Source organism: Helicoverpa zea, chromosome 10 (genome assembly GCF_022581195.2).
Source record: "Helicoverpa zea isolate HzStark_Cry1AcR chromosome 10, ilHelZeax1.1, whole genome shotgun sequence".
In the NCBI taxonomy this organism is placed as follows: Eukaryota; Metazoa; Arthropoda; class Insecta; order Lepidoptera; family Noctuidae; genus Helicoverpa; species Helicoverpa zea.
This window is the reverse complement of record NC_061461.1, coordinates 1549056-1575765: the sequence shown is the minus strand read 5'-3', so window position 1 is coordinate 1575765 and position 26710 is coordinate 1549056. Positions and strand designations below refer to the sequence as shown.

At 35.2% G+C, this 26710-nt stretch overlaps 1 protein-coding gene across 1 annotated transcript in view; it reads right to left on the bottom strand.

Moving 5' to 3' along the window:
• Positions 1 to 8881: 8881 nt before the first annotated feature.
• LOC124633815 (muscarinic acetylcholine receptor DM1) overlaps positions 8882 to 26710 on the bottom strand; it is a 54062-nt gene continuing 36233 nt past the window's right edge. The window contains exons 2-4 of the mRNA XM_047169166.1: positions 22557 to 22665; positions 13956 to 14131; positions 8882 to 13391 (exon numbers count right to left, since the gene is read on the bottom strand). Of these exons, the coding sequence (XP_047025122.1) occupies positions 12608 to 13391; positions 13956 to 14131; positions 22557 to 22665 (1069 nt within the window). The 3' untranslated portion in view covers positions 8882 to 12607. The remainder of the gene's footprint in view (positions 13392 to 13955; positions 14132 to 22556; positions 22666 to 26710) is intronic.

Genomic DNA, 26710 nt, shown 5'->3' with positions numbered 1-26710 from the left:
AGATATTTAGTAAAACATCATGTTTCCTCATGTAAGTTAGTATTACAAGCTATATATTTAATTATATTTGCAGTAGGTTGAAAACTAATTAATATTGCAACATGTTAATTAATAAACTGTTTACTTTGTTATTTGTAATTATCTTTATGTAAACTTGCTTGTGTTTCCAGCTTATTCGACGTAATTACATGCTAGCATTTGCTTTTGCATCATAATGTTATATATGTTGATTCTTGTCCTATCAATATTACCCATACATGCAAAACTTTGTAAAGATGTATGTTGGTATTTTTGTAACTCTTTCACGCTAAAACTATTGGATGGATTTTAAGGCTGGCAGCAATAAAATATATGTAAAAACATATTAAACGAGTGCTTGGGTGACGCAAAAAGGAAGCTTGTTATTTAATGAATGTCATCAACCGTATCATCATCCACAAATCAAACACGGAAACCATCATTCAAAAATCCGCAAAACCATTAAAAATCGCTAAAAAATATTTAAAATTGAAAGCAAAATTCACCTCGTAATCCATCAGGAACTCTCAAGTTTAAGGTGCGCGCGCCAATTGTCGGCAGTGACAAATTGCACCGGATTGCGATCGACACTGGCAGGTAAGTTAATTATAGCGGTTAGGTGCCCCAGATAATATCGGAAATTGGCAGGATCGGTAGATAAATGGACGATAAAATTTTGAATGTTATGATGTTTTTGTAAACTGAAGTGGGACATGTCTTGAGGATTTCGTCTTGTAGTGTAATTTGCTTTTGGTTTGTTTACAAAATGTCTAATTCCAGCTAAAGTACAGCTATGTGTTTATTTTCTCTTGATCTTAATACAATATTTTTATCTTTGATCACTATTACGATGGAACTGGTTGAAATGGTTTATATAGAATTTTATATAAATATGTCAAATAAAATATCGGGAAAGACACGTGATATAGAACTATTTTCTCCATTTTCAATCATAATAAGGAAAAATAATATCGTATCAAATAAATGACGTTTCTAGTCTACGCTATTTGGTAACCCTACTAACTAAAATAGCATGTACAGGTCCACAGTAGTGGCTGTGAATTTGTCACAACTTACTTTGTAACTTCATAACTGACATAGTAGTTAGCTGCAAAAGCGACGAAACTAGCCGTTTGAAGCGACAATCTTGTTTACTTTCACACTCCGTAATACTTACGTGGAAATACAATTTTGAACAAGTAAAATGTTGGTAAAATCTATGTTGCTTTGCGTGTTGTGTGTGATTTGTGTGTGATTATTGCATCATAAATGATGCAATAATCACACACAAATTAACACACACACCTGGATGTAATATCGCTAAACATTTTTACTGATTTAATACTTTTAACCACCAGTTACCAGTAAAAGTACCAGTTAAAGTTACAAAAAGTTACCTTCCTAGAAAAACTACCAAGTTGTGTTAAAACAACCACAAAATACCTCTAAAAACGAACTATTAAGCGTCTGTCTGAATATAAATCCAGACACTTAACTTAAAGAAATATAATCAAAGCATTTACTTTAGAAGAAATTAAGAAGCGTCACGCCCCAAAAACAGTGAGGTAGGCGTCAAGTCGCCTCGTGACGTCATAATGGGTAACATAAAACCAGAAGGACGATAATTGTGGTTCGCACCTTACTTTAAAATGTCATCGTTCATTCAATAATTAAAACAATCGACCGATGTCTGCTCCTTTTTTAAAATGTCGAAATAGTAAATGCAGATAAAAAGGTACCTAGGTACTTTTTTTTGGTTACATATTTGAGAAGTGACCAAAGTTTTTTGACCGTAGGTTAATGACCTATGGATCGTGAAAATATGCTGATAAAGGTTTTGTTTTTAACCAACTTCCTAAAAAGGAGGAGGTTCTTAATTCGGATATGTATTTTTATTGTAACTTATCAACTTGGATAATATCTGCACCCGCGTCCCGTTGGCGTTGGTACTATACTGCCCTTACCGAGGTATATTATAGCCATTATAGATATGTATGTTACGCGAGAAGAGTGAAGCTTTCCAACAGTGCTAGATTAAATCAGTTCAATACACATAATTAAACAAAATAATGTTTCCTCTTCATAACTATAGAATATATTAACTATAGAAGCACAGATAACGCCTCAAAAATACTTATCTACTAAACCAGAAAACGCTGTCACATGAAAAACTTTTTACTAAAATACTTTTTGAAGCAACCGTAGCGAACGTAAATAGGTGTTTAAAAATAAAACACGGAGCTTGCTATATGTACGTGGAGGTTCCTGAGGGACGCTTCCAACGGGAATTAAATGTTTTTTACTAGACGAGCAACTTTTGAGAAACTGTTGGGCCGATTAATAGTTGTTAGGTTTTGGGTTTTAAATTTTTTGTGTTATCGGTTTTTGATTTTGGTCCGTGTACTTACAGTAATTTTTATGAATTAGATTTATCATCTCTCAATTCAATCGATATTGGTATATTCTTTATACCATATTATAAAACGCGGTATCAAAATGAGAGTAATATAAATTAATATAAAGTCGTCATATATTATTCAAGAAACTTTGCAGAACATAACTAATTATCTTCTAATTGCTGAATATAAATAATATTGTATACTCTTATATATCTTAGTATACAGTTTTGTATCAATGTTTTAAAATAATTGTAGGTTACTGTGGCTCGTCTACACCGCGCCGACCCATTTCTTAATATCCTGCCAGGCTCGTGTGAAGTACTTTTCAAAGTTTCAAAACTCCAACATTTTGAAAGAGAAGGAAGTGGGTAATCAAAGGAAAAGCCTTTATGTGTCAATGGATTACCACCTTTCTGAAAAGAAAATTGAAAAAAAAAACATTTGAGGGTAATGTAATGTTAATTTTGTTTTTTTTTTTTTTTTTTTACCATAAGACTACTTTTTATCCAGACAGTCTTTCGTTAATTTTAAACTTTTTTATTTATTTAATGTTCCACAGTTACACAGTTTCTTATTATAACCATATACATCACTCTGTAAGGTTTACTATGTTATTTAACCTCGCGAGTAATGCATTTTCACTGTAATTGAAGGAACCAAGAAAATGATCCGATGATACCTTATAAAGTGAAAAAATGTTTCACTTTTAAGTAAGAAATCTAAAATCCTATAATCACAGATAAACAAAAATAACGCCAATACAATAGGCAAAGGTCAAAATCCATACAGCCTTTATATCCAAAATAACGCAACAATTTGAGGATATCGTCGAAAATCAAACGCGTTCGGTACGTGTTACTCATAGCAATAACACGAGCCGTCTGTTTGTTTATTTTACGAACATTTTCTATCTATATAAATATTATAAAGAGGAAAATTTTTATTTTTATTTGTAATGGATAAACTCAAAAACTACAGGACCGATTTTAAATATTCTTTCACTTTTGGAAACCTTCAATCTTCCCGAGTAACATAGGCTATATTTTATCCCGGTACAGGTAGTAAAATCCGCGGGAAAACGGTTAGTTTTACATATTGTCAACTCAACGTTTTGTCGTCTCAAAATATTGTTTTAATCGTCCACCGATCCGTGGATAGGCTGTATGTACATAATATTTCCTTTGCCATTTGGTTGTTGTTATCTGTGTAATTTTGTACGCCATCTTGTGTGGCGGTAAATTTAAATAGTTTTATTAAATATAAGTATATTCATTTATCTTCGATTTTACTTTCTCTCGTCTGGGGTAGATTTTTGTTCTATTATAATTGTGTTAAAGCCAGTTACTGATTCATACTCACCTAAAAATTACTTACCTAATTATTCAAATCGCAAATTGTGGTATCTTTCCGCACCAGTAGAACTTCCTCTTTGCCCGTAGATATGGCAAGTTCACCACGTAGGTAGAAGTTGAGCCGTTAATATTCCAACTCCATGGATTTATGGGGCCCCTCTAGGGGCCTATTTCCGGGAAGATTTTGGTTTTTTAATTTAGACAATGTTGTTGTTGGGAATTGATTGAAGTAAAAGTGAGGACTGGTTTTTTACATAATTATTACTAGCTGTTTCTTTCTCCTGTGCACCGAGCAAACTCTTTCCCTTACGAGGAATAAGAGAAGATTATACATATGTTTTTTATGTAAGTTGTAAATGTTCCAAGTATCATCAAAATACAGTAGTTTTCTCGTGAAAGAATAACATACGTACATTTGTCCTTTATCGCATAAAATGTTAGTTAGAGACTGTTTTGATTCCAGCTTGATTATCTGTCGGTTTTTCAAATACTTATACATATGTGATAATGGTAATTGCATATTTACTTACGTCTTCAGTTTTGAAAATCTGAACCTTTTACTTAAGCCCTATACTTTTCACCAGCCAACATTCATTTTCACCACTCCTTGTTAAATTGTTATCCATCAGCTTTACCTAAACAGTCTTTGTTATCTCTACACAAAAGCCTTGTATACTACCATATAAAGCTACCTATATATATATAATTCAGTCAGCTATTAAGTTTGTACGTCCCACGCAAGATGCGAGCGATCTAGATAATATTCCCCAGCGAGGCGAGGCGGGCCAATAACGTAGCGATTAAATTTTCATGCTAAATGTAATTTAGAAGGTTCTGTAGGGACTTTAACTAGTATGTAAGAGTGTGTTGGTGTGTTTCAAATGTAAGGGATTTTACGGATACCTACTTAATATGCAAAGTAATAAGTATTAATATAAGTAATAAAGCATTCATAGATTCGTTTTCAGCGCTACATTCCTTCTTAACATACCTCTGACGAATTGTCAGTACTGTAGAAACTAGAGCTTATTTAAAATTCAACTTTCAATAGTTTTTAAGTTTGTGAATCCCTTCTCTAGTAATCAGTTATATTTCATTCCTTATATACTTTATTGTGTACTCCCCTTGTGTACTTCCTTATATACTCCCGTTATGTAATCCTCTTATGCACTCCCCTTATGTACACCCCTTACGTACTCCCCTTATGTACTTCCTTATATACTCCCTTATTTTCTCTTATCTATCAACTTCCTTATGTACTCCCCTTATGAACTTATGTACTACCCTTATCTACTTCCTTGTATACTTTATAATGTATACCCGTTATGTAGTTCCTTATATACTTTATTATATACTCTCGTTATGTGAGAATACCCTCTCTCTTTATTCCCTCCGTTTACCTAGTAGTAGTAGTGTCCCTCTATCGGATTTCTGTAATCCAATTGACGTGAGAGATAGGCTGATTAACCTACTACCAATTAGGTACACATCTCTAAGCTTACATCTTCCTAGATTTGATTTGGATTCAATTAACATACGAACGTTAGTGGAACGATGTCTGAATGAGTAGGAAATAATAAACAAATTGAAATAAAAATAACAATAAATTATACTCAATGATATTTTACATGTTTAATGAATTTTATTTTAATCAAATAAATCAATAATTCCATGCACTCAAAATAACAAACACAACCTTTTTTTAGTTAAATTTTTATTGTCTTTGGTTATACAAAAACATTGATTAATTTTTAAAATAACTTACAAAAAACCACATTTATTTATTTCTTTATTAATAAATACATCGTGAATGACTAAACTTGTACATTGATAATAATAAATCCTAAATTTTAAATTGCAATATTTGATTTCGTTCGTCAAACACACTTTCTGTCATATCTTCCCACTCGAGAACGACAAAGGAGTATTTGGTCGGGTTTTAAAAACAACATGTCTTAAAGACAAAATAACACTTAAAACACTAAAAACAATAATTTATATTGCACTCTTGTTACATAAATAACATGAACGAACCAGTGAACTTTGAAATTGAAGCAGTTCGTGTATTAATTGAACATTTCGAATATTAATTGAACACACAATAATTGGATTCAGCTGCGGAATATTTTAACGGAATTTATAGCGATGTTTGTCATTTCACATTAAACTTGGTAATTAGTGTCATCTAACTGGAAACTGCAAATACTACTCGATAATTTCTATTATCATTAAAATAAGATGACAACAATTATACCTAAATACAATAACCATTGAGATTATAGTGCAGCAATCAGTGCGAAATTAGGTTGAAATCTAGTAAGAATGTGAAAAATAGGATTGATTTTCAATTTATTTTAAAATATTTTCACGTCAATCAAATCGGCCACTTTAAGCCCAACATAAAATTAGGATGTTACGATCCTTCCCTTTCAAAGGCCTGGCTCGTTAAATGATTAATTAATACAATCAAGAATATATTTCATAAAGGAAAAAAATATTTCCACCATTTCTCGGTAAACGGATCCAAATTATTTTCGTCATGAATTTTTCGAATATTTCCAAACTGTTCTAAATATCTTATTTCATGCAAAATCCCATCAAATATCTATCATACTTATTTGCTGAGTTTATTTTTCATTATATTTTATTTTACAACACTACAAATATTACATGACAATACTTTTTAATTAAATATTTCAGTTCGTTTTATTCCCTTGTCATTATTTTAATGATTTTACAAAATCGACATCTAAAAATGTTTTATAATAATTACTGGATTCGTTAAAATATACGTACGTATCTCAAATATTTTTGTACTCGATATATTTTTTTGAAATCATTCAAGTATGGTACGTTCTTTATAATGTAGCAAAGCGTCTCGATTTATTTGAGTTCCTTTTTTATTCATTTTAATGTTACAGGCAGCTATCGTCAACTGTTTTCAAATTATTTTTATAATAGAATTACCTATTCTTATTTGGCAGTTTATTTGGCTTATTATAAAAATAACTAAATAACGCCACCTCACACTTTCTATAACTCATCTTCTTTTTTGACAATATCTGAAAACATGAACGTTATAATTGCAACTTAATTTGTATTTGACTGCCTCGTTGGTCTAGCTGTCGCAAGTGCGGCTGCTGAGCACGAGGTCTCGGGTTCGATTCCCGATTCGGGCCGAAATCGCTTTGTGGGTTTTAGAAGACTTTCACATAGCAGCCCGGAGCCTGGAAGGTGGTGATTGATACACCCGTGCATCGGAGAGCACGTAAATGTCGGTCCTGCGCCTGATCTCTTTCCGGTCGTGTCGGATTGCCGTCCCATCGGGCTATGAGAGTTAAGGAATAGTGAGTGCACCTGTGTCTGCGCAAATGCTCGTGCACTATAATATGTCCTGCGCAGTTGGCTAATCTCCTTACATGAGAACAGCCGCCGTAGCCGATAATCGGCTAGGAGAACATCATCATCATCATCATCATCATCAATTTGTATATGATACTTTCAAAATATTTGAGATACGTAACAGCTTACAATTACAAAAAACTTGATGAATATTAAGATAAAATACGATTTACATGACATCCATTAAATAAATTAATCACAAAATAACATTTCCATATAATTTATTCACAGCGGGCAACCGACGTATGATTCCGGGAAAATAGCAAACGTACGTACTGTATATTTAATACTATTAATTTCACTAGCTATGTACTCGTTGCGCCAAATGATAATCGCAACATGAAAACTACGTCCGTCTGTCTACATACATTTAGCACAACTTGAGCTGTATTTTCTTACTGTAAACACTGACTCTATGGCACTCAGACGTCACTAACGCATTAAGGTCACGACTGATTTCACATTTATATATTTATTTTCACGACAAAAATTTGCACAATCTGAAATACAATATAGGCAAAAAATTTAGAATCTTGTAAGTCACTATCTATTAATGTTTCTTATTAAGGTATTGCCTCAATAATTTATTACTTATATTTTATGACGGGGTGTTATTTTTTAAACATGATTAAAAATAAGTGACAATTGCAAATAAGGTTCTAACTTATGTTTTGAGATATAAAAATTATTAACATCGAGATGTAGTACTAAATTGTCTAGTAATATACAAGAAGTCTTTAAGACTCTCCTATGATAGCTGAATATGCAATTATTAACACAACACGCTGCAAAACAATCACTACTTTAAAAAATTAGAGCGACATCATAAACATACATACTGACATTTCATAGATATATTTTTTATAGGAATATTTCTTATATCAATAAAAGAAAACTAAAATGATAATTAAATAAATAATGACTATTATTTGTATTCCAAATAATAAATATAACGTCAATTTTATATGGTGTCGCTCTATACAGAATGTATAGAAATAATAACGAGACCGAGTCTAAGGTTTTTTGTTGGAATGTATGGGCTATATAGCCCGGCTTTGTACTGTCAACTATCATTATGTACACAGGGCTTTAAATGAGATGCAATATTATAATTTTGAAGACATACTCGTAAATGTCAGTTCTGATTTTTTGAAATTCAACGATCGCCGAATAGAAGGTCAAAGAAACTGAGATGAAAAATTTTCAGAAGTATAATTATAAATCATTGAGGACCTATAGATGTCTAGCTACAAGAAACGTGAAATGTTCTTTCAGGAAAATTTTACTTGAATTTAATATTTCTAAAAGGGTTATTTTTAGGTAGGTACTCTATCTGAGATTTATATTTGTAATCAGTCCCCAAAATTATAATATTGCATCTTTCATGGAATGCCAAAAGTGTTAAACTACTAAATTACCTACAAAACAATTCGGACTAGGAATCTAATTCAAGGGACATCCACAAAAAATAAATTTAAACTAATTTTACTGTGCGCATTGACAATACTTTTTAGGAATTAGAATTACTACCTACCAAGTGATTACAAATACAATTTATTTATTTTTATAATTTTATTTAACTATACTTAAACAAATCAATGAACAGGATTTAATTATATTTCGGGATATAATAATATTATTTTAAAATCAGGCAAAAAATTCTCACTTGCAAGATAGAATACGTCAGGTAATTCTTATTGGCTAAACTTATTTCTATGCAATTCTACTCAGACTATTGGTCTATTTTGATGAATTTAAAAAAAACATGTAGGTAGGTATAGTTTAGTCAAATCAATGGAAAACAAAAAATAAGCAACATTGATACTTGATCAACTAATAATTTCTAAAATAAAAACACTTTTTTAGTTCAACTTGGTGACATAATACACAAAACTTAGAGGGAATAAAAAGAATCATTAAAATTAAAAATGGTACAATTCGGAATAAACAATAATTACACGTTTATTGAATAAACAGTTTTTATTAAATAAAACAGTTTCGGTCAATAGTCACTGGTTTGTTGAGTTGCATCACCAATTGTATTTGTAATTGTATTTGTAAGTCAGTTAGTCTTGTCAGCTTGAATGATAGAATTACGCATTCTTATGTATGTTTTGTAATGTATTGTACTAAACATGCAAATGTACATTTTGCACACCTAGATCTAGAGGGTTAAGTCAAAAAAACCCTTTTCAGAAACGACGAAGAACCGATTCCTTCTGATGTTGATGTTGAAAAATGCACCCTTTTTCACGCAGTTAGAACATATTTTAAATCTGTTCTGTTGGTCGACGGGTATTCGTTTAAGGATTTTGATGGTATGTGTTATTGAAAAAACTATTTTTTTAGTTAACCCTGTTTAGATCTAGGTATTCGAGTTCTTTTTATGCCCAAGTTCATCGACAACAGAAACGTCAGTTCTTTTAAAACGAGTCTTTACTATGAATTTCTAAGTTCAAGTTTCAAAATAAACAGTTGTTTTAATAAAACCGGACATTTATGTTGTTGGTGAAAATAGGCTTTAGCATGCTGTACTGTATATAACAAAAATATTTATTAAGATAGAAGTATGTTAGTGATGTCCTTTTTTTCGTATTTTGTGATCTTACAATTTTTTTTGTGGTAAAATAGTCGCACTTTAATTTATATTTTGGAGAGCTCAATATTACTAGGTAGATTTTAACTTAATTTTATATTGTGATCACTCTAGTTTTGGCACATTTTTGGCTGTCTCGTTTTTTAATTCAGTATCAAAAGTAATCTTCACCTATTTTTATACAGAATGCTGTCCTTGGAGATTCATGGAATATTTTATTTTTCACTGTTTTAAGAAAAATGCGTAATTCTCGTCAATTTTGTATAAAATTTGGTTTTATTCAAATCTAGGACTTAAATGTAAATTGCATTGATATATAATAGATTTTCTATTTCTACACATATATAATTAATAATTAGGTTAATAAAACCTCATTCACAACAAAGGAACGTTGTACAACACTCATAGATTTGATGTATATGTTACATTACCTTAATTACACACACATTAATTGTATAATACATATATATTCCTATTTATAGTAATACTGCCGATACAAATGTCATAGACTTAATATATCGAATGTTTTATTTACAATTACATTTTATATATTTTAAAATCCATACATATATTTAGAATTCAATGAATATATCCCATCTTTATCTACTTGACACATATTTAAATATAATTTACATATATGTAGTTAAACGTTGTCGGGTTAAGATTAGCGGTGAATTAAAATTGGATTATCATTTTAGCTCACTATTCGTTTCTCACAACATTATCACAATAGTGATAGTAATTACGACATTAAAAGGAATAATAGATTCCGCAATATCCATAAAATTTTCGTAGAAGAGTGAGGTAAAATAATATATACAGTTAGAAGGGCACGTCTGACAGATCGTTGTATGAATTTAATAGTTCGAGATATGGTGTATCTCCGGTCGATTTTATGAAGTCACAGAGACGAAGAAAAACAAGTCGTTTACAAGGTGTTACAACCCTATTGTGACCCGAAAGGAGGTCAGAACACTCATCATAGTAAACTGTGGACAGAACCCTGAAATTGCGCCAATGTTTTTCGCATTCAAAATTATAGGTACCATGTTCAAAGTAGTTTACTATAAGAAGTATACGAACCTATCGAAAATGAATAAGGTTGTAACACTATGTACTGAAATACAATTAAAATGGTCTTTTAAATCTTAAAATTATCATATAAACAGTTATCCTCACAAGAAATAGATTTGAGTATTGCTCAGAGTTTTCTATAATTATAAAAATTTACTTAAATTAAAACACATGAAAACACACACAATGAATATTTTGAAAAAAAGGCCCAGGACTCTCTCTTAATACTGTTTGACATAGATAAGTTGATATATTCTAATACAAAGTGCTACGAGCCACTCATTTAGAACTCTTTTTCATCTAAAACAAAAACAAGGAATTTTTAAAACAAATGACATTAGCTTTTAAGGTTGAAAACAAAAATAAGCAGAAAAAAAACATTTTCATATTTATTTCACTTGGAAAGATTCAAGATACGAAGCACTCGACGATAAATAAAGATAAAAATTTAATAAGAAACCTTCAAAAGATTGCAAATTAAATGATCCGAGATCTAAATTCGTCGATTTTAATCCTAAAAGCTCAAACTTTATCCAGAACACCGTAGAGAAATATCTGACTAGAGTTTACACGTTCAAAGCAAACCGATATGAAAGTACGAGATAAGCTTCCTTTAGCGTTCACGATAAATCGTACAATTTATTATTCGGACTCTACTCGAATAATCCGAATAATAATGGCGAGAATTTATTTCTCTATAGCATTATTCTTTGACTGGGGAAAGGGGGAATAAAAAGTAATACTAGGTCATTTTTAATTCTATTTTTATACCAAATTAATTTAAAAGGTTCAAAAGACATCTTTTAAAATATAACATATATTAAGAGTTGGGTTTACCTAAGGTACCCAAAATGGATCAAAAGTAATGTTAACTATATCTGCATGTTTTAGTTCAGATGCTGGCTGTTTTACGGAATAAAATACCAGGACAACATAAAACTGAGGAGTTCGCTATAGTACTGTAAAATCTCGTATTTCCAAATCAGTCCCCAGACTAGATTTATTGACAACTACCAGTTTAAGCTAGTTCAGCTCTGTGATCTAACACTAACCATTCTTAATATACTCTTGGCATTTAATATTTTTGCTCTTAATTTTCCGATTTTAAATTAAATCTTTCTCTTCTTCTTATAACAGGAGAAGATTCGGACGTTTTCTGTGCTTCCATTTAATTCCATTAAATCATTATTTCATTGGATAGCATTAAAATATTTTGACTTGGTTCACAATCTAGTAAAAAGAAATCTTTCGAATTAATTTAATTTAAATTTTTACTTTACTTGGAATAAATTCTCATGCTTTGCACATCACAAAAAACGTCCGAAATAAAATATTCTTAATGAATGCAAACTAAAATCAACACAAATGTATCTAAGTCTACAAATAATATACTATGTATGGACGGGACGGTCAACTCACTAATCGAAATTAAAATTCACAACTAATCGTTTCAATGGACAAAAATAAACTTTTACTTTCACACACTAAACATGGATTTTACCACTTTTTATTAGCAGTCCATTTTAGTTCTCATTTTAGGAAGGATTAGAAATTAAAGAGTTTTTAGTTGAAACGTGCCAATGCTCGTAACAGAAACTTGAAATATTTGGCACATATCCCCATTTTCTGAAAACGAAACTCCGTTCTCCAATTACCAGCATTGTTTTGCACGACAACAAACAAAACTTAAACGGTTACCAAAATTGGGCAATTAACATTTTGGCACCGTCGAGATAAATCATTCAAAGTACGAAGCTCATCACAATTCAATTGTACACTCCCCTAGTCATTGCTTCCCTATTCCTATTGTGCCACTTGCACGTCAGAATCCGCACGTACGTTCTTCTAAAGGTGGCGTTACAGAGGGCGTAGCACACAGGGTTAATCGTAGAATTTATGTAACAAAGAGCATAGAAGAAGGACCACAGCTCGTCAGGAATGCACTTAGTGCACGCCGTCAGTGGCTTTAGCAACACCAGTATGTTGTAAGGCGTCCAAGTGATTATAAACGACAGAAGGATGGCCGACAACGTTTTCGCCGCTTTCGTCTCCTGCTTTTTCTCTTGTGTTTTCTTTTTTGGTTTTGGCTGTTTAGTTATACCCTTCCCTGCCAACTGTTTTGGTATTATTTTGGCGTTTAAGGGGATTCTAACATCTTGTATATGTGACGTTCTTCTAGTCAACGCTTGATGTCCAGCGGGATGGAGGTTAAGTTCGGAATCCCCTCTGGTGGGTCGGAAATGTGTTCTCGTGTTAGAAGGTGGAGATTCCTCTGTGATCATTTTGATTGTTGGTCTTTCAGTATCAGCATCAGGTAGTCTAATAAGGATGGTGTACACTGAGTCTGCGGACGCAGATTTGGGTGCTGGTGAGGTAGTAGCGTTGATTCTGGTGTTAGGAGGTAGAGAGCGACTGTCGCGGGCTGCGGGGATGTTTGAGGGTGGCTCATAGGTTCGGCGGAGGGGGGAGGTACCTCCGTCACCCCCTGAACCGCTAGACCCACCACCACGAGACGCATATGGGTCCCTGATGACGTTTAGTGATGTGCATCTGAGAAAAAAAATACGCATGAAGATTCTGCATGGCATGATTTTATTCCCTACTTGAACCCCTCAATTAACCTTTACAAATCAAATCTGCTCTTTCAATTTGCTCTACAATCCTTTACTAATATCGGACTGTAGCCTTCCGACCTTAAGTTATTTATATAATAACATTAGAGGCATTACCTCTGGATGGCACGGAGGGTCGTGAGCTAGGCCCTCCTTGGGGAAAACCTCCATAATGTTATAGCACTGGCGGTTACAAATGACTGATATTAAGTTGTTGATTAGATATTATACGGGAACATTATATTGATGAGCTTCCGTAATGCGATGATCATAAATATATTAATGAAAATGTTTTAACCATCTTATAAATATATAAGAATTATTTCAGTAAAATATTTATTTCTCTCAAGAATAAGTAAATTATGTACTCAAATGCATGCACTCATACGCACGCATGTACTCATGTACATAACATGCATATGAGTACATTTTCCGACACTGCCACAGCCTTTTTATTTTAAATCACAGATACATAAATAGAGATGTTGTATGTAAATCTTACCTGGACACAGAACTCTGCAGCGGCGTCTCAACGGACACTGGGGTGGCGTACCCAGGGTCTGAAGGTTCCTCCTCAGGCTCTGTGTCCTCGACATCCTCTCTGCCGGAGTGCCACCAAGCGACGCACCACGCTCTCACTGCGGCCCAGCCGCGTTGTGGACGACGCGCGTTTGCTGCCTGTTGGGGAAGAATTATCAAAGTTTAAGTACACTAATATTGTAAAGAAAAAAGATTTTATTATTTGTTTCTTTGATAAAGTCTCCGAAGCTACTTGACCAATTCAAAAACCTATGTATGTTTTACAAATAATAAATACTTTGACTTTGACTTTGAAAAACAATTTCACTGTTGGAAAGCTACACTTTTCCCGAGTAACATAGACTATATTTGATCCGGGTTCGGGCCGAAGTTCCTTAGGAACGCGAATGAAACCACAGAAAAGCAGCTTGTAGTTTATATTATAAAAGTTTAGGGTATTTTTTGTATACCATGTGCCGTAGGAATAAGTGTAAGGAAAAGGAAGCTAATTTCGGTAGATGTCACTGTGACTCGATTTTGAATGATCCGTAATTGATTTTCTCTAAAATAAAAATCCTGTGTAAATAATTAAGAGCAAAGTCATGAAAACATTTCATAAATTAATATTTTACATATTTGTCTAGTGGTCAAACCTATTTGGGAAAACCGCATGTTAACGCTTCAAGCTACCGCAATTTGTTGAATAAATATTTTCGAATTCTATGTGCTAGCTATTTAAGTCACTTAAGAACAGCTTAAATAAAATATTTATATGTCGGAGACTGTCAATAGTACGAACACTAAACGTCACGCAAGCGCGCCCTCTAGCGGCGTTTCCGGTGAAACAACATTTTGGCGCGCTTGGCAGAGTGGTGGCGGTCAGCGTGGCGTCCGCGGAGCTCAGTCTTAGCTCAGTCTTGGTCGAAGCTTCGTCGAGTCTTCGTGGAGTTGTCGCGTTACTGCCTTTCGTTACGTGTAGTGTACCTGGTGTTATTGCCTAGCGTTGTAGTACCTAAACTTATGGTAAGTCTTGTGATTTTTGAATTGTAATGGTTTTTCTATGGTATGGTATGGTATGGTATGGTATTATGGTCTATGGTATGGTTCTTGTGGTATTTGAATGTTTTGTAATGGTTGGTATGTGTTGCTGGGGAGTTTGTTCCGCCACTTCTTCTCCCCACCTAGAACACGTAGGAAGTGGCGAAGGGCGGGCGTTTTGGGGGCTGTCTTTTGTTCTGACTAATTTGAATAAACGTTTGAGTTGTGAGTGTTTGAGTTTCTTTCAGTTATCTCTTTGCTTAAATATCCTAACTGATGTCGGACGATAGTGCCATCTTGATGACGCCTCCGACATCAGAAGTGGGATGCAATCCGAATGCCCACATGCGTTTCGAATTCGCCATGCGAAGATAAATTTCTACCCACTAACAAAAAAAAAAAAAAAAGAATGTAACGTCGATAATTTGAAATGGAGTTTGTGGTGGAAGATTTATTAAGAATTTCAGCGAAGGTACAAGTATGGTAACACGGTTATGGTAATGGTATTGTTTTCCATTGTTACATGTCAAGCTAGTTATTGAAGGTATGCTAGAAAATTAACCGAATTTGTCTTTTTTTCATGTTTCAACAATGACGGTCGTTATTGAACAATATGGCGACAAAATTACTGCGGAGCATCCCAGCTGCCAGGAGCCCAACGTGTCAACGTGTCGTGTGTTATCGTGAGTTCGGAGTATTGGTGCTTGTGCATCTCCGTGGCTTCACGTCCGCGAAAGCCCCGCTGTACTGCGCGCTATAGCGATGTGCGCATTGTCACGCACGTTGAGTGGAAACCCGGTGAGACCGATCCATTTTTGGTTTATTTTTGTGGTTATTTGTCATATGACATTTATAAACTTGAGAGGCAGTTTCAGTCTCGCTGATTAGTGTTGGTTATGAACTGCCTGGGTTCGAGGAGCATTCATTGCCACAAGCGTCCTTATAAAACTGCTGTTAGGTTTGTTTTGATCCGAATGTGTCCAGGAGCAGGAGCAGGAGCAACATAATGTTGACGTGACCTTCATGAATTGCATGGTTGGGAAAATCGTCAGTCAGTGAAATTAGATTTATGCCATGATAGTAATATTGTCATAGTTGTTATGAAAATGTTGTGATAAAATTAATCGATTTCCGATTTCTTTTGCATGTGATAATCCCGTGAGCCTCTCCTGCTTCGAGTGAAAGGAGTCTAGTCTGCTAGTTCGTCGCTGTGGTGTCCGCGAGCGCGACGCCTGGCTTCTACTGCGTGCCGGATTTCAGCCTGAACATACACAAGACGCTATGCACAGAGATGTTAAGAGACGCCTGAATGATAAACATGGTGAGATCAATCCAATTTTATTGTGGCTTGTCATTGTACATTGTACTGTTTGACTGACTCGTTGGCCTAGTGGTCGTAAGCGTGACTGCGTGTCTTGGGTTCGATCCCCGGGTCGCGACGAAATCGCTTTGTGGGTTTTAGAATTTGGTCTCAAACCATATAGTGCTTGATGGAGGCACTGTGTAGAATCGCGATATGTGTTGAGATGTTGATGTGTGATGGTAGGTTTTTTTAATTAATGAAATCGTAGATGATGAAAGCTAGGTTCACAGGGTTGTGTGTTGCGCTTTAATCACAGGGTTGATTGACTGTTAAGTTGGAAGTCACAGAGATGACTGCCGTTGAGCACTTGTCACAGGGATGGCTGAAGTGTGTATCTTATGTTTGGTCACAGGGATTACCTGGTTTATGTTTATTAACTAAAACTTCAAATTAGAATATTTCAGTTTTGCGACATTTGATTGAATTGTGCATCTTGACTATAGATTTTTGGTAAGGTGTTACGTTCACCTACTCAGTAATTTCATTGTGTTAATTTGTACTAATTTGTACCAGTGGTGGATACCGGGGTGACTTGGAAAAGACCCGTTGGCCTGTGTGATGGCATCGGGGTGACCAAGAAGAGACCCGTATACATCAGTGGTACAGTTGGTGTCATATCACTGTGGTTGTGGTCCCTAGGAGGCCAGAATGTGCTGAGGGCTCGGCTAAGGGACAACGGTCACGTGAAGCCTAGCGATTTAGTAATTTACAAGTTGAGTCTGATTAGCAATTCGATCTTTGATTACGTGCTTAGCTTTTAAGGTAGGTATCTAGTTTCTTCATTTGAATAGTGATTGCTATTCTTTAAATCTTTAACATGTGTGTAGGTCTTACTATCTTACGAAACGAGAAGGTTTGTTGCTGGCCCATATGTTGTCAATATTTGATGCCTAAGCACTTTCTTTTTCTGGCTTAACATATATCATCTAAGGTGAACCGAGCCTGGAGAACAGGACGAGGTCTACTAGTCAAGCGGCAGGCGAGGTGCGCTGCAGTTGCTGTTTGGAGCGTCATCCTGCCCCAGATTCGTCGTGGAGGCCGTATGAGTTGCGACAGGCCAGGACATCGCATGTCATCGCACAAGGTGAAAGCATTCTATTGCATTGAAAATGTTTAGATTGATCAGACGTATGCCAAGTGGTCAGGTACCAAATGAAGTTAATGAGGATGAGTCAAATTGTGAGATTTAATCTGTTCCAAGCTAGATACTCTAGTTGCAGACCGGGTCAAGTGTGACCGTATGTGTTGACCGCACCAGTAGTGTCATTGTAGCCGTAGTTCGTTGAAATCGGTATGTGCGCTCAGCCTCTGGGTAGTACACCGTGAGCCCGCGGTATTGCAATGAACACTGGCGGGGGTCGGGTCTAAAAGGTTAGACCGTAGAGTCATGGGAAGACTCGGTGATCCTGGTAGATGGATTGCATAACGTAGAGTCATGGGAAGACTCGGTGATCCTGGTAGATGGATTGCATAAGCATGAGTTGCTGGGCTAGCAGAGCCGTATAGGTCTAATTGGTGTGTGTGCTTGGATACAGATTACCTAAAAGTTTGTTGTGTTACGATACTTGCCTTTGTTACCTGATCAATTGGGTTTTACATGAACTGAACTGGTATTTGATTGATTTTTAGAAATAATATAGAGCCGGTACTCAATTCTATGTCTTTATGATGAAATGTAATTTTGTGTAGACTCGGCGTTCCTATGTGAGGTTCGCAGTAAAGAGTAAAGAGTAACTGGAGGTTACTGGGCTAAGTGTAGCCATGGTCACATGTTGTAGAGCTTAAATGTTTTGTTTTAATTTATCAATTTAGAGTTTATTGTCTCTTGTAAGAGGCAGTGATCAGTTTTACTTTGAAATTCCTAATTTTGATTCTGAATTATTGTAATGAAACGATTATTTTCTTTCTTTTCATTGATCATTTCCCAACTAAATGTAGAGTTTGTTTTGTTGCTTGTGAGAGAGTTTAGTACTCGGTTGCTCAGGGTATAGCTTTTGAGAACTAGTTGTCACCTAAATTGTTTGTTAAAGACCTAATTGAGGCCATTTGAAGTTTTTCTTCAATTTCCTTGAGAGAAGTAAGAGAGTAAAACGAAGATCGAGAGTTACTGTTGTGGTCAGGAGTGGCCGAGGCTGTATTGTGTATACTGTGCTGTGTTTGTGTTGTTGCAGATTAACACACGAGGACGTGTGTCCTGACAGAATGGCCGTGTCGGAGACTGTCAATAGTACGGACACTAAACGTCACGCAAGCGCGCCCTCTAGCGGCGTTTCCGGTGAAACAACATTTTGGCGCGCTTGGCAGAGTGGTGGCGGTCAGCGTGGCGTCCGCGGAGCTCAGTCTTAGCTCAGTCTTGGTCGAAGCTTCGTCGAGTCTTCGTGGAGTTGTCGCGTTACTGCCTTTCGTTACGTGTAGTGTACCTGGTGTTATTGCCTAGCGTTGTAGTACCTAAACTTATGGTAAGTCTTGTGATTTTTGAATTGTAATGGTTCTTCTATGGTATGGTATGGTATGGTATGGTATTATGGTCTATGGTATGGTTCTTGTGGTATTTGAATGTTTTGTAATGGTTGGTATGTGTTGCTGGGGAGTTTGTTCCGCCACTTCTTCTCCCCACCTAGAACACGTAGGAAGTGGCGAAGGGCGGGCGTTTTGGGGGCTGTCTTTTGTTCTGACTAATTTGAATAAACGTTTGAGTTGTGAGTGTTTGAGTTTCTTTCAGTTATCTCTTTGCTTAAATACCCTAACTGATGTCGGACGATAGTGCCATCTTGATGACGCCTCCGACATATATATACAGACCGAGCAACTAATTTGGACCCGAAAAAATGATAATTCCTGTAAGGAATTTTGGTACAAACAAAATTCATAGACTTCTAAAGAAAACATCCTGCCGGGTCATTGTTAAAAAGGTAGATTTCATTTCACGAATAACAAGACAAACTTTATTCAATTATTACATCACTAAAGAGAACTTCTGTGGAAATCTTTTGCAGTCCAAATGCATCCTAAATGACTGTAATTTAGTACTCCGTAGCTACTAGTTGGCAGACTATCGTTGAAGAGCAGTTATTATGCTCCTCTCGTCTCATAACACTGGTCCTCTTAAGTAATGCTGCTACCCTAGTACAATTTTGCAAGGCAGCCATTTTGAAAACAAGGAAATAAAGGAAAATTATCATATTTTTTCTTCAGAAATAACATCTTTTAATACAGTCTTTCGTATTGCTTAATGAGGTAGCTTCAAAGGAATTTTAAAATCGCTCTTCCGGATATTTTATTTTGTTCAATCGTTATTTTTTATTTGGGGTAAATAAATTGATTTTTTTATCAGACACGTGTGCATTTTCCTGGAAATAAATTTTATTGACAAAGGATTATTAGAAGTAGGATGCATCCATAATGAGATTTATGTTATCATTGATGTTTTAAAAATAATCCTTGAAGGCTGGACAAGACGTAACAAGCGGTCTTGTGTCTGTTCCAAGTAAGAAAAAGTCAAATTCGAATTCAACTATACTTTTTGGCTTAAAATATACATACCATTTAACCAAGCTTAGCTGTCACATTTGTAGCGGCTAGAGTCACTCACACACACTCACAAAACCACAATATACTAAATTGTAATGGCAAACATTCGATATGCATGTAAATTTTCTATCACCAAATAAATTGATGAAATAGCCAAACCCAAAATCGGTTACAATCGGTTTTGACGTCTCGTGCCAAATAGTCGCCCCTAGTGTTGCAGTTGGCACCTACCCAACATCATAAGCTTAGACCAACTTATATTTACCTTTTAATCAAGCTAAAATCAACCTTAGCACTTAAACATAAGGGTGGTAGTAACTGTATTCTATTTTATTTGGTTTTCGTTCCGGTTGCTGCATTAGTACAATAGGACCATTGTGATGCATAGGAATTTCTAACTGCATTCGTAGAAATCTATAGTACCTAATGTTAAATGGCATACATTATATAGCTTAATTCTGGGATACTATTTCATTTGCCTAGCCTTTTCTCATTTATGTTCGCATTGAGTACCAGTGTTTTACTTGAAACGACTGTCTGTCTGATCTCCTCAACCTAGTCGCCTGGGTAACCGTATACCCCCCGATAAGACTGGTTGTCAGAGTTTCTGTCTTTTCACTGCCTAAGATGTTCAAATAACCAATTTAACGTGTCTCCCGAAACACGGAGAAATTCTTCATGTAAAGATAGAAACCCTTTCACGGATCAATAGCACCAAGCATTGCTTAGGGTCCTTAACCTTAGGATCGATGAATCGATCGTCCCGTTTGGTTCTTACTTAGCCACCAACCCCTCGTGGAACTAATACTAGGAACTATTTAGAGTTTTAATCGTAGAAACGTTATGTTATCTCGGGAAAGCCGTTAAAGTCAGTACGGGTTAGACAGTAAATTACTAGTGGGTTGGCTATCTATCAGGTAGTGGTAAGTATATCTATAGCTTTGGTACTTAATTTAACTGACTTATTACTATCAGTTTAAGGTAAATGGATTTAGGAAGTAAGATCACTAGAACGCCCTAAACTATTTGTGTTGATAATTTGTTTACCCAATAAATAAGTACCTACCCGGATAGAATTTTTTTTTTGGTTGAGATAAATGGGAGAAAGGGTCTTTATTTCCAAGTGTAAATATGAATGCTTCTTTAGGACCCGAAACTCCCCACCAATTTTCAGCCAAACTGTTCAGCTGTTCTTGGGTTATAAAGACTTAACGCCTCTTTTTTTATTGACATAGGTAGATACTACTGACATAGGTACATACTACTGATCTAGACTAAAGACTAAACTACTATAGTGATAAACATAGAATAGAATTACAGAGTGAAAATAGGTACTGTCGGCGTTAGCTTCCGAATCACATATATTCAGTTTTACAGCTAGCTTCCGACTACACCGTCAGACAGCCGTAATTGTGTATAATTAAACTGTTTCATTTAGAAATTTAATATCTAAACTGTATGACGCGAAATGTGTGCAGAATTACATCATTGGTTAACTCTATTACTTTACTGGTAAATGATGGTTTAATTTGAATGGCCAATAATTAGGATATTTATTTTTGGAATAGACAGTCCTATACTGAATTGTATTAGTAGTATTATGTACATCCCGGCAGCCAAAGAATTTTGAAAATCAACCGTATTGAATTTGAAATTTTGAAAAAAAAAACCTGTATAATGTTGTATAGGTTATCAATAAATATTGTGTTAAAAACTGAAATATTACTTTTATAGCAGTCTGTCTACAATTAATTCCAGCAACATTTTCCTCAGTGAGAAAACAATTAGTAAAACCCCTAGCAAACTCTACGGGAAACTTCATGTTTTCTTAATGAACCCGTTACTAGTCACTTTAAGGCGTTAATCTTTTTGATAAAGGACTTGATAAAAATGGTAAAATCTATACAAATCTTTCTATGTATATCTTTTTCTATCTCATTGTGTTCAGTCATTCTACAAACAACAAAAAAAATGTCTTGGAATACTCAAAACCACAAAAAAATTTGAGAATCTTTACATGGATTTTATAAGCCACGACCCATTACACACTCAAAAATTCAACAAAACTTAAAAGTAAAATGTATCACGTATGTATTTCCATTCAAAGTCGGAGTTTTCATTTAAAATGCAGTAGCGTTCACGCCGGTAATTTGACCGAGCAACTTCTGACACCCGCTATCTCTTCGGCTGCCTGCTAGCCTAGTACAATTCAATTTATTCAGCGCAGATTCCGTTTTATACACGTCCTATTATTTTAGTTTCAAATCTTCATTGTATGAAATGTTCTGCTTATTCAGTTTTATGCTTTCCTGATGTTTTGGTGAAGATTGTTTTATTTGAGAAGAGGTTGATGGGTTTTGTTTGTATGAGTAAATAGAATTTGATTCGTGTAGTATGAATTAATAAGCTATTTTGATGTGTAGGTTTTAGGTATTTTTTTATGAGCACACTTCGTTTTTCTGCCTGACCAGTTTATGTGTGTTTGGCTGTGCCCACTTGCCAAATAAGCATTTATACAAAAAATACATATGTATATCTTGCACTAACCATACCCGGACAAAATAAAGCCTTGTTGCTTGGGGATAGTGTAGCTTCTCAACGGAGAAATATTGTTTTAAATGAGTTGACTAGTAGTATACATAGATTCCTCACCTGGTTATCTCTCCACCTCTGGTCGTGGAGTGCGCCTCGCACGTGATACACGGAATCCGCATCACCAGACTCGGACCTCGTGCGCCCGTCCACTTCTCTCGTCTCGTCACTGGTAACAAATAACATAGATATAAGCATGACATTTGCATTGACTGACTAGAATGTTTGTGTTCGAATTTCAAACTTTGCAAAAAACATAGGTAGTCTTTTTACTTGTGGATTATGAATACATACTTCTTGGTGTTCGAATTCCAGATTCAAAACAGAATTTTAATTCTAAGTTTAAAATAATTACTTATTACATTAAAACAAAGGTAACGTAAGCAGTAGTATAGAGGTTACACGGATAATAGTAATCTACTCATCCCGATTAGTATAAGTATGGAAATAATCTCACAAACCTAATACTAATATCTAGTTCTAAAAGGAAGTAACTCCCACTACTAAATTCCGTGTAACAAACGACTCTATTACCAAGCCCATAACAATCATATCCCATTACATTTTTTATAAGACAATTTAGTGTTCCTAGTATATATATTATGTTGTAACTACAATAATAATGGGTTATGAAGGAAATGTTATGTTATTTAATGGTGTATGTGGTTAATCAAATGCTCATGAGTGTGCTATGAGAGGTTATTCCTGGCACTAGGCCAATGCAACGGGTTAGCCCGCATTTAGTGTGGCTGTGGCATAAGTTATAAAGATATTTCTTTTCTTGTACCGTTAATGTGGAAAGAGTTATGTGTAGCTGTTCTTATTTTGGGGTTTAAATAACTTAGGGCCGAGTTTTCAGTCATCAGTTAACTTGTATCTGAGGAATAAATTTAACATTTTGACATATTTTCTTTAAAGCTTTCAAACCGTCAAACATATTCTTCAGATATGAATTACATATCTGCATATCTAGCGATTGAAAACACAGCCCTCAAAGAAATGAAACTGGTTTTGAAACAAAATATTTTATAATAGGCCTCAACTCATGAAATGAATTATTTCAGCAAAATGAACTATTGCCATCTTTGCTAAAATAACACCGCAAACACAATGGGTATAAACTAGTGCGAGATAGGAATGATAGAATTCATCGGTAGACATTTATATAAAAAAATAACATCATAAAACAAAGTTCTATTTGTTACCCTCGTGTATAACAATAAAAATAGGAAGAAAACTATGGTTTCCTGGTAAAAATGTAACGGTAACAGTAATAAAATTCATCTTTCATTTCCGTATTTTTATGACTCTGATAGGAACGCCCTATAGAAGGGGTGACTGACTTACCAAGGATTATCGGCTTGCCCAGGTATGTACTTGGGCAATAAGATAGCTCTTAGTAATACAGGTTGTCAGTCGATTTGGCTTCTGACTACCCGTCATTAGCCTTTTCTTAACTATGCAGCTTAGCAGCAGTGCTTTACAAGGAGCGTCGACCTATCTGACCTCGTCAACCAGCTATCCAACCTGGGTTGGTAAGACACGTTGTCAGACTTTCTGGCTTCTGACTATCCTTACGACCGGCAAAAATGTTCAATTGACAGCTGGGTCCTGCAGTTTATCGAGCAGTTTATAAGACCTCGCAATGACAAGATGGCCACCCCATCCACGGACTGACTTCACCGTTGCTTAATCTTACCATCAATGGACCCGTGCGGCCGATATTTACTCACGACTTCACGGGCTGCACTCAAAATAAGTTTACGTTATTTTGTACGCTACCTAGTGCAGATTGGTCCACAGTGCAAGTTTCATTTGTCTGTGACACTTGACTAGTTATTTACAGTTTGGAACGCCACTAAAACTGTCGCGGCCATTTAATTGAGTTGGGCCAATTGGATTTTGTATTGCACCCAATGTGCGGTCGAGTTGTCTGTGTTGGTAATTCGGCTTTTAGTATGTTTTTATGGGTTAATTAGATTTTTTTGTTGTGTTTTGATAAGATTACTAGCTTTTCTCCACGGTTCCAATTGCAATCAAAGGGTAGATACCACTTCCATTAAAAAAATAGTAATATAATTAATGTGAAAAAAATTATGTCTGTCTGTCGGTCATGCTTTAGGGCCTTATCATACTAGCGGATTGCAAGCGTCTCCAAAGCGGAGCGGGCGAATAGCGAATGCGACGCGAACACGCTGCGGTTGCTCAGCGAAGACGTCGAGGACATACGGCAAATTCGCAACGTTTTCGTCGCGTGTTTGTAGCAAAGTAACGACGTACAATACACTCAGTAACAAAATGGATTCAAACAATAATCGAATGGAAGAGAGCGACTACTTTGTGTTTTCTTGCAAATGAATAAAACACTGCTTTTCGCGACGAATTTGTTGCGCGTCCGCAATGAATTCGCTGCGCATGCGCGGCGTGTTCGTTGCGCGCCCGTAACGTATTCGTTGCGCGTCCGTTCCGCTTTGAAGACGCTGGCAAACCGCTAGTATGATAAGGCCCTTAATGCTGAAACTGATTTAAATGAAAGTTAAAAAGTAGTGTCATAAATGCTTAGAAAGAACATACTACTTTTTGTAACAGTGCGGGAAATATTTTTCACAGGATGAATGTGTAACCGTGGGGAAGAGATAGTAAGAACATATTAGACGTCGTATGGTGTAGGGCAAAAAAATGACATCTCTTTTTTTAATCTGGTTCAATCCAAACTATATTACTATCCAATGTGTAAGAGACATAAGCATACGCGAGTTGTGATTAAGGACCTTCACACACGCAGTCGTGGCGTAAGCATATCGTGTGTGTCAGACACTATCACGTCTACATCGCATCAGCACTTCGGTACTTCTGTATGCTTACACAACACTTAGGTATTATGACAAAGATGAGATATTACACACTCTGCATATGCCGAACAAACATGAAGACATAGTACCTACTAAGTGATCCGCCTGTAATATGTACATTACATTGATTTGTTAGAATCCCATGTTAGATGCAGTCAGATTTGAGAAAACTCTGACACTAGGGCTTGTTGATAAGAAGAAGAATTGATTTGATTACAAGTGACATATGTATGTACCCATATGATAGGTATTGTAGAACACTTAGAAACCTTTTAGTCTATATTCGTTGTTTGGTCCCTGGCTGAACTACCATTTAAATATGTTAGAAATAGAATAGGTTTTTATATTGAAGTTGTCACTTCTCTGCCATCAGTCAATAAACGTAAAATTAAAGTTCCTATTTAATGTTTTCATTGAAATATCCTGAAGATCCCCGGTCCCTAGCGCGCCACGCGCTACAGTATATGTATAAGATATCATGAGGATAGGATTACATCGTTTAGTTGTTATAGTAAAGTTTATTCAAGGATCTAAGAATGTAATAGTATGATTGTAGTTTACAGAGGATGCTCTTTTGAAACGCCCACAATCTATACATATAATAAAATGATAGGAAAGTCAAAACTGTACATTGAATATTTTTTAAAAAGAATACTTGGGGGGTGATCTATTATCGATTCTGAACCCAAATATATAGTTTTTAGAATTTTTGTCTGTTTGTCTGTTTGTCTGTTTGTCTGTATGTTTGGTCTCACTGAACTCGAAAAGTACTGCATAGATTTAAATCAAATTTTGCATGAATATTACCTGGGAGCCTGTTCAACATATAGGATATATATTATCACGCTATCACCTACGGGGGATGAGCAATGAACGATAATTTCTGTTAACGTTTCTGCAACAGCGGGTGCAATAATGACACATATTTGAATGTTGAACTTTGTAAGTTTATCGGCCTATTATCTATCTTTACATAGAAAATAACGCTTTTATAAGTAACTTGAGCAAAAAACTGAATTTAAAGAAATGATATCCTAAAATTATAGATGAAGAAAATCATGCAGAAACAGATGTGCCATAAAACTGGTAGTAGGTAAAATATCAATGAAAACAGACTTCACTTTGTCATGGTATGTTCTTACTTTCAAGAAAAAAATATATGACAACTTGTGTATTTTGCTACTGTAAAAACACTACAAGAAATATCAGCGCATCATCAGGGACATTTTTATAATTCTTTCACCATTAGAAAGCTACATTATCTACGAGTAACATAGGGTATATTTTATCCCGGTGCGGGCAGTAGTTCCCATGGGAAGCGGTACCCACGTCCCGAAGAAATTATGAACTTCCCCACATTCT